The following is an 8,849-nucleotide window of genomic DNA, read 5'->3' as shown; positions in this document are numbered from 1 at the left end:
GAACATTTTGTAAGGTGCCTGAGCTGTACGGAAATAGCCGAATATTACCGAGCCGCCTCGGAGGCTGGGCAAAAGCGAAGAAGACCGGGCCAGTTACTTCCGGCGTGCGCGCAGAGAGGAAGCGGAAATGCGTTGCGGTATTAAAGGCGGCGTCCCGCCCCCCGCGCGCCTCTTTCCGTCTCCGGCGCCGCAGGGAGAGGAGGTGAGTGTGGGCCCGGCGTGGCCGCTGGCGTGCTCGCCGCGCGCGGACCTTACTCCTCTTGTTTCTGTTCTTGACCCACGGGCGTCTGTAGCGCCCCCCACACCGCCGCCTGAAGTTGTGGCGTCCCGCGCGCTCCCCTGGCCCCATCCCACCCTCGCCGCCGCCTGAGTTAGGCGCGCCCCGGAGGTCGCGGTCTCCGGGGTGCCCCTGCCCAGGCGCGGCCCCGGTCGCCGGCCGGGCCCCCCTGACGTCCTCGTGCCCATCTCGCAGTCGCCGCCATGTCCGCGCACCTGCAGTGGATGGTGGTGCGGAACTGCTCCAGCTTCCTGATCAAGCGGAACAAGCAGACGTACAGCACGGTGAGCGGCCGGACGCGCGGCCCTGCGGGGGGCTCCCGCGGCCGGGTCTGGGGTCTTCAGGCTGGACCTCCCGCCTTCGTCCCATTCCCAGGAGCCCAATAACCTGAAGGCCCGCAACTCCTTTCGCTACAATGGGCTGATTCACCGCAAGACGGTGGGCGTGGAGCCGGCGGCCGACGGCAAGGGCGTCGTGGTGGTCATGAAGCGGAGATCGGGTGAGCGCCCCTTCCCGGCGGGAGCTGGGTGGCTCCCTGGCGGGCGGAGCCTCGTTCTGCCTGGAGGAGGGCGTCCCCGGGGCTGAGATGTTGTCCCGGGAAGCCGCCTTAGGCTCCCCGCCCTCCCCTAACCTGTGTCGTCGCCGGTGAAGCCGCCCGAGGCAAGGCGCGCGCACCAGGTGTTCTGAAGATGCACTGCACAGCTGGGCCCTGCAGATGTGCGGCGTTTTCAGACCTAAACTTCTATAGAGCGACCCGGTGTGGTGGCTCAGGCTTGTCTGTAATCCCGGTGCTCTGGAGGCAGAGGCAGGAGGACTGAGGCTACCCTGGTTATATGGAGTTCAAGGCGAACCTGAACGGCACAGGGAGCCACTCTCAGAAACAAAAAACTTAAATCCTCAGGACAACTCAGGTCGGGTGGAGGTCTCCCTGTGGGGTTGGTAGGGTAGAGGGCAGCAGGGAAGGGGCTGCCTCTCATCTCCCACGGAGGTGTCAGGTCGGGTGAGGAGCCTCTCCGTCTTGCTGTATGGCACAGACAAGCCTTTTTGGGGTCTCCTGAAAGTGACTTGTGAGGAAGTCAAGGAGAAGCAGGGCTCTCATAGGATAGTGGTATCTCCACATTCGTTCTTGCCCTTGTGTGGGTGGGTGGGGTACTGGGGTTTGAACCCTGGGCTTGTCCTGAACTGCAGCCCCAGCCCTCTTAAGATTTTATGTTGAAGTCCAAGCATGGTGGCATACGCCTGTAATCCAGCACTCAGGAGCCTGAGGCAGGAGGATCATTGCGAGTTCGAGGCCAGCCTGAACTGCATAGCGAGACCCTGCATCAAAAAGACAAAAAAAAAATCTCCGTTGAGGGAAGGTCTCATTCACTTGCCCAGGTTGGGCTTGAATTTTCAGATCCTCCCACCTCAGCCTCCCAGACTTCTGAGATTACAGGTTCACACCACCTCTACCAGTTTGAGGAACTGCCTGCTTTTTGATCACGGCAGAGGAGCCCAGATTGTGCCTACCCCGTCACCTCCGCGGTGGGCCAGGTCTTGCAGCCGCAGCTGGTGTTTGACAGTCTCCTGTGCTCCCGCCAGATTCCAGCCCGGCCAAAGGGTAGCTGGGTCCTGAGATGCTCAATCTGGCGATTTGTGGCCTAGATTTAAAGCAGCACCTCTGCTCCATGTGTGGCTTTAAATAAGTCTGTTCTGCCAGTCGAGTAGAGTGTGTGCCCTGGGGTGCTGGCTGAGTGTATGGAGGGACCACCCAGGTGCGTGGGGCTGAGCACAAGCGTCCTGCTTCTTGGGGTGAGGAGGCCCAGGAGATTCCCTGAGGCCCCCTGACCACTGGCTAATGCGGGTCCCTCTCTCCAGGACAGCGGAAGCCAGCCACGTCCTATGTGCGCACCACCATCAACAAGAATGCACGTGCCACCCTCAGCAGCATCCGCCACATGATCCGGAAGAACAAGTACCGCCCAGACCTGCGCATGGTGAGGGTGGGCCCGGCCCTGGCGGGGCTGGGCTGGATAAGGATGGGAGGGGGGCCCTCTGCACCCCAAGTCACACCCCTTGAACTCTGCCCTCCCTTGCAGGCTGCCATCCGCAGAGCCAGCGCCATCCTGCGCAGCCAGAAGCCTGTGATGGTGAAGAGGAAGCGGACCCGCCCCACCAAGAGTGCCTGAGCCATCCCCAGCCCCCAGCAATAAAGAGTTTTCCTGTGGTCGTGGGCCACATCACAAACTGTGGACTTGCTTGGGTGGGGGAAATGACCACACAGGACTCGCAGCAGGGTGAGGTATCTCCGAGTGCCAGCCCTGCAAAACCACTGGGTCCTGGTGCCACACAAGGGTTTGAGTGCTGTGCCCTGTGTTGCGAGTGGGCAGCTAAGTACCTGGGATAAATGGGGACTTGCTACATAGATCAGGCTGGTCTCAAACTCAGTGGTCCTCCTGCCTCAGCCTCCCCAGTGTTGAGGTTACAGGCATGTGCCACTATGTGTGGCTACACTAAGACTTTAAGAACAAAAAACCTGGGTTTCCTACCTACCTGTAAGCCAGGGATAGATAATGCCCACAATTTAGTGTTTTGGAGGGTTCTGTTACACTCACAAGGCAGAACGAATCAGCCCTGGTGTACACATGTGGTATAACCTGATCCCTTACCAGGACTGGGGATGAAGAAGTAGGTACCACTATGATCCCTTACAGGCTGGACTTGGGGTGAGCTCATCTGGTTTAAGGTGAAGCCCTATCCTAACTGCTTGGAACCTCCAGCTGTCCTCAGCTTAGAAGCCTGCAGGGACAGGAGGCTACAGACAGGATTAAGATAGCCACAATCACTAGTAAGGGCAGAGCTGGGATCAAATGACAGGGGACCAGAGACCGGGCTGCACCCAGTTCCCACAGGGCGCCTACCCTGGAGGTGCTGTGACCAACCTCAGCCCCGAAGACAGGCGGTCCTCCCTGGGAACCTGCCAGGCACATGCTGCTTTTCCAACTTTATTTAGAAAACCAAATCCAGATCCCAGCGCCCCCCAGCCCACCCAGCCATAATTTAAATAATTTAAAGACGAGGAAGGGAGGGCAGGGGCAACAGGAAGGCTCTACAGCCGCCGCAGCGCCCGCTTCTTGTCCGTCTTTTTCTTGGCTGCCAGCTTCTTGTCACGCTCCCCTGCGTGCTTCTTGGCCATGGGACCCTCGGCCCCACCTGGGATCCCAGGGGTGGCGGGGTCTGCAGAGGCCGCTGCAGTGGCCCCAGCAGGGTCCCGAGCGCTGGGCCCACCCGCGCCACCATGGATCTCGGTGAGCAGGCGGGCGCGCGCCGCATACTCCTCGTAGTTCTCCAGCAGCAGGCGGCCCGCCTCTTCGTTGAGTGCGGACTCTGGGTTCGGGTGGATCAGCAGGCACTTGATGGTCTGTGGAGGGCAGGCAGGGTCAGTTCCCTCCTCCTGCCCAGTGCTCCCTGTCACCCACATCAGACGCCCGCCCCCCCATGGAATCAATGCCTGGGCAGGCTGTCTTCGAGAGCCGCAGTGGGCACTGGGGATTGGCAGGGTGCCCACCTGTTGCAGGGGGGATGCTGGAGCCAGAGTTCCAAACCCACAGCTCTGACAAGCACCCCAACTCCAAGCCGGCACACAGCCAGGCCCAGGAGAAAAGGTAGGGGCCTGGCAACCTGTGGACACCAGGGGGCAGTGCAGCTAAGCCAGCCAGGGGACAGCAAAAGTTGGAAGCAGGAAGTCCTAAGGGGGCCCAAGCAGCCAGCCTGAGGCCAATGACCATGACAGTGTGCTTCTGGCTGCCCTGATGTTTAGAAGGTACAGGATCTGCCCTGGTGGGTGATTAGTTTAGGCTGACCTTGAACTCCTGCAATCCTGCCTGTGCTTGCTCTCCCAAGGGCTGGGATTACCGATGGTTGCCACCTCGCCTGGGGACTGGGAGGTAAGGTAGGGAGGCAGGTCTAGGGGGAGTTCACCCTGAAGCTGTCCTCTACTGCCCTGGGTAAGGAAACCCCAACTCACCCCTTCCCTACCATCTGCTCCACAAGCTCATTACAAATTTCCTTTAAACACTTCTTTAACTCAGACACGGTGGTACATGTCTGTAATCCCAGCACTGGGTAGGCTGAGGCAGGAGGTTTGCCACAAATTCAAGGCCAGTGTGGACTACATAGTTCAAAGCCAGCCTGAACTAAAGAAAGCCTGTCTTGGGCCAGGGATATATAGCTCAGTGGTGTAAGCGCCTCCCTGGCAAGCGCAAGGTCGAGTTTGATTCCCAGTACCAAAAAGAAAAACAACAAAAAAAGAAAGCCTGTCTCAAACACCAAAACCGAAACAACAAAAAGCCCGTTTTAAGCTTCTGGCGGGGGCAGAGAAGGCAGGAGGGACCTAACCTTTAAGTAGCCTCTGGAGACCTAGCCTACACCAGGGTGCCCACCTGGGGGACAGCGCGTGCTGTGGGATGCGCATGGGATGCTAGTAGTGTCTGCGCCAGCCCTGACAACCAAAGTATCCTGACAATGCAGAACGTCCCTAGGGCCACATTGCCCTCGGCAAGGGACAGGAGTGCAGGCAAACAACCTGGAAGAGACAGCCCTACGGCTGCACAAACCCTGTTAATGTTAAAAACCACTGAGCTATGGACTTGAAAATCTCTGGTATGCAAAAACAAAAACAACTTTCTGACCAGCACAGCCTGCCATACCACTGCCTGGCTACCCATGCCACCATGCACTGCAGGGCCAGGCCCCCAGGGCCCTGAGTTTTTACGCCCCTTCCCCACTGCCAACACCGTCTGGAGCAGAGGGCAGCCTCTGCTGCACTCACCAGCAGCACGTGCCGGATGCCCAGCTCGGCCGTCCAGTCCCGCTTGAGCACGTTGACGCAGATCTCGCCGTTGGCGCCCACATTCGGGTGGAAGATCTTGGTCAGGAAGTAGCCCTTAGGTGGGGAGGCAGGGAAGTCCTTCCCCAGCAGGAGTTTCATGCGGAACAGACCCCCGGCGTATGGGGTGCCCTCTGGAGCGGAGCAAGCGGAGGCCAGGTGAGGGGTGGGGTGGGACTCCCAGCATCCCACAGCACCCCAGAGCCCTCTTCTCCAGTCTGGCTTAGGCAGGTGCTCCACCCACAGTTGGGTGACTTTTTCTTTCCTGTGGTCCTGGGGACTGAACCCAGAGGCCAGGCATGCTAGATGATACTCTACCACTCAGCTGCAACCCTAGTCCCCCTTTTCCCTTCGGCAGTTCAGGGGCCTAAACCCACGTCCTTGCACTTGGCACTGAGCTAGATCCCCATCCCGCTTCCTGAGGCTGGCCTTTAAATTGCAATCCTCACTGGACGTGGTGGCACATGCCTAAAATCCCAGCACTCAGTGGGGCTGAGGCAGGAGGATCCCTGTGAGTTCGTGGCCAGACTGGGATACACAGTAAGAGCCCACCTCAAAAAACAAAACAAAACTGCCACCCTCCCTCTTCAGCCTCCTAACTGATTACAGATATACACCATGGTACCTGGCAGGCTTGGGGGTTCTTGAGGGCAACAAAAGCTGGGTCTCCAAGGGCCAAAGGCAGCACCCCCTAATCTCCTTCCTTAGGAGATGCCACATGAGCTGGGTGCACTCCTGTAATCCCAGCACTCGGGAGCCTGAAGTAGGAGGATTGCTCCAAGTTTGAGGCCAGCCTGGGCTACAAAGTGAATTCAAGGCCAGTCTGAAGTCCAGAGGGACCCTCTCTCAAAAAGAAAAAAAAAAAAGGAAAAAAAAAAAGCAGCCAGATCCTGCAGCCCCGTCCTGTGTCTCCATCCCCCTGGGTGGTGCTCTTCTGTCCCAAGTGATATGCCACTTATACCCAGGATATGCCACTTCCTGGAAGCAGGGACCCCAGAGCTATGGTATGCAAAAACCACTTTAAACACACTTTTTAAGCCAGGCATGGTGGTACACATCTGCAGTCTCAGCACTGGGGTGGCTGAGGCAGGAGGGCTGCCACAAATTCAAGGCCAAAACCAATCACTTGTCTCTGATCCTGGACTGAAAGCAGGTCTTGTCCCAGCTCTCGTCTTGCTAATGGTTCTGACAATCTTGGTCCTGTATGCAGCACTCTGCCCCTGTCTTGATCCTGTCCCTGCAGGTTTCCAACATTACCTATCTGGCTTTACTTTGAAAAGCTGAGGACAACTAGAGGTTCCAGGCAGCGGGCGGCAGCTACTGCTTTCACTGAGCGGACTGGGGACTCTTCCTGGCCTTCTTCATCCCAGTGAACAACTCTCATTTACCCACTTGCTTGGCTCAGAAGATGTCCCACCCACACCAGGACATCCTGGGCTGCTGCCCCAAATCCTCTCTAAATCCCACAGCACCTTCTCATCTGGCTGCTCACCTGGCCTCTAGCCCCACCCACCAGGTCAAGACAATGCAGGAAGCTGTCACATTCCATGCAACCCTGAACTGGCCTCTTCTCCAGGCCCCAACACAGGCCTAGATAAACATCACTCCCTGCTTTTTTATCTCTGCCTCTACCAAGTGCCTGTCCAGGTCGGTCCGACGGTCAGGCAGTGGGTCTGCCTGCCTGCCTGCCTGCCTCAAGTCTTTCTGGGAGTCCTGCCCCCTCATCCTCTGGATCCTCCACCCCAACCGCTCCATGCAGCTAGCCAAACCCTTGCAACTGTCAACTCTTCAGGGAGGTGCGCCCCGAATGCAGCACCCCTTCAGGGCAGTCCCTTCCTCCCCGGGCTGGACTTGCAGAAAGTTGGGTGCTGACAGAAATGCGGTTTGCATAAAATGGAATTCTCGGTCACTCTCACCATACAATACAGCCAGTAGAACTGCTTCAACCCCTGCGTCCCCTAGAATGCCAAGTTTTGCTGGTGTCCTGCCCTGTCCCCAGTCAACAAGAGTGACTGCAGGACAGAGACTCAGATCACCCGGCCCATCCTCCTGGCCTTTGCTGAGGCTACTGACAGCACCTGGAACTTTCCTCCCATGACTTCCTAGCCACCTTCAGGTCCAGGGGAGCCACACCTGACGGCCTCACCCTGAGCCTCGGTAAAACACTACATGTTCTCTCCAGGCTCACGTGCAGCCATGAGCCCGGCCGCCACAAGCCCGCACCGGCAGGTCCACCCTGCGGTGGGTGCCTCGTGCGGCCCACGGCCGGAAGCCAGAACCAGGAAGCGGCCTGCCCCGCTCACGCCCTCACTCACCAGGGCCCTCGATGGTGACCTGCAGGTCTGTGAGGTCCTCCTCGTTGGGGAAGACCTTGATGCCATCCGGTGGGTCCGCCGTCAGCGTTGTCACCTCCTTGTACACCAGGCGGATGATGTGGGGGGGCAGGTTCTCCACGTTGGAGTTCTGGACACGAGGGGAGACCAGGGTGAGCGGCCGCGCGGGGCGGCCGCCCTGGGCCGGACCCTGCAGGTCCTAGGCTGGCGTCATCTCCCGGGCCCTCAACTAGACTTCAGCCCCATCCCAGGCCGACCAGGCAGCAGACACGGGGAAGGGAGTCCCGGGGGCCCAGGGGGCCCCACGCACCCCGAGGAATCCTAGCCGGGCAGGCCCGAGGCCCGGCCCGGCCCTCGCCTCACCCAGTCTTTCCAAAACCACTCTGCAAACGCGGGGCCAGGCCCGGCACCCACGGGCGGGAACGGGGCGCGCCGAGCCCTCCCGAGGCCCCGCGGGGCGTCCCCACCGGGCACCTGCGGGCGGCTCCGGCCAAGGCCCTAGGGCCCGGCCCGGCAGCCCCCAGGGGGCCCTCAGATCCCTCGGGCCACCCGGAAGAGGCTCCGGGCTCCGCCTCCTCCTCCTCCCGAGAGCCCCCGATCGCCTCTCTCGGGCCCAGCCGCCCGCGCTCACCATGACTGCGGCCGGCCGGGGGCGGGTCCCCCCGACCCCCTTCCTGCGTTCTTCGGGCCGCCGGCCGGGGCGGGGGGCCCAACTGCGGCAGCTCGGCCCTGACGAGGCCCGGGCAGCCCCTCTCCCTTCCCTCCTGGCTCCGCCGCCCGCCCCGTACCCCGCACCGCACGCACAGCGCCGCCCGCCTCGGTACCCGGCCGCCCTGAGCCGGCCGCGCGCACCACCGAGCTTTTATAGCCGCCCTCAGGCCACGCCCCCGCGGCGCGCCTCGACGGCAGACGTCAGCGCGCACGCTCCTCGGCGCTGAGCGCGCTCGCCCCTCTCTTCGCAAACTGCGGGCAGAAACCGGAGAAGTTTGGGAGGGAGATGCGCGGCGGGCTGGCCACAGGCAGTGCACGGCGGCCAGGAAGGGGACACCCGAGAGTGGAGGAAGCGAGCGACCCGAGAGTAGAGAAAAAGGGGACAGGAGGCGGCGCGGCCGCTGATTGGGCCGTTTGAATGAGACGCCGCCACCGCCGGCGTACGCATGCGCTTCCTGACGGCTAGGAAGTCGCGCACGGGACCAACGGTTGTTTTGAGGACCGAGGGGAGGCGGGACTCGGGATTTTAAATGCGTGATGGAAGGCGCTTGGGCCAATAGGGGTGGCCAGTCGTGATCAGCGCTCAGAAGATTCCTACAGACCAATCCCTGGCATGAAAGGCTGGGCCGGAGGGGAGGCGGGCGGAATCGCTGATTGACCA

At 60.6% G+C, this 8,849-nt stretch overlaps 2 protein-coding genes across 2 annotated transcripts; one reads left to right on the top strand and one right to left on the bottom strand.

The window, feature by feature from the left end:
* Positions 1 to 2,503, top strand: Rpl28 (ribosomal protein L28; the record flags this gene model as incomplete). Its single annotated transcript, XM_005413320.2, is given in 5 exon segments — positions 1 to 202; positions 473 to 561; positions 653 to 776; positions 2,135 to 2,253; positions 2,356 to 2,503. Coding segments are annotated over 4 exon segments (414 nt in total). The 3' UTR covers positions 2,446 to 2,503.
* Positions 2,504 to 3,247: 744 nt separating this feature from the next.
* On the bottom strand, positions 3,248 to 8,336 carry Ube2s (ubiquitin-conjugating enzyme E2S). Its single transcript, XM_013509312.1, has 4 exons — positions 8,109 to 8,336; positions 7,460 to 7,607; positions 5,088 to 5,278; positions 3,248 to 3,677 (listed from the first exon to the last, which is right to left on the bottom strand). Exons 1-4 carry the CDS (start codon positions 8,109 to 8,111, stop codon positions 3,366 to 3,368), a joined length of 654 nt encoding a protein of 217 aa, XP_013364766.1. The 5' UTR covers positions 8,112 to 8,336; the 3' UTR covers positions 3,248 to 3,365.
* Positions 8,337 to 8,849: the final 513 nt, after the last annotated feature.

This window comes from Chinchilla lanigera, unplaced genomic scaffold (genome assembly GCF_000276665.1).
Source record: "Chinchilla lanigera isolate Chin_1 unplaced genomic scaffold, ChiLan1.0 scaffold00166, whole genome shotgun sequence".
Classification (NCBI taxonomy): Eukaryota; Metazoa; Chordata; class Mammalia; order Rodentia; family Chinchillidae; genus Chinchilla; species Chinchilla lanigera.
Note: the sequence above shows the minus strand (reverse complement) of the source record. Positions and strands in the feature narration are given on the sequence as shown.

What these genes read in the sequence shown, in the direction of transcription:
- Ube2s (XM_013509312.1), bottom strand. An exon ending in GGTCACCATCGAGGGCCCTG is followed by an intron (nt 5,279 to 7,459) that starts GTGAGTGAGGGC and finishes GCTCCGCTCCAG; the next exon opens with AGGGCACCCCATACGCCGGG. An exon ending in GCATCCGGCACGTGCTGCTG is followed by an intron (nt 3,678 to 5,087) that starts GTGAGTGCAGCA and finishes TGCCCTCCACAG; the next exon opens with ACCATCAAGTGCCTGCTGAT.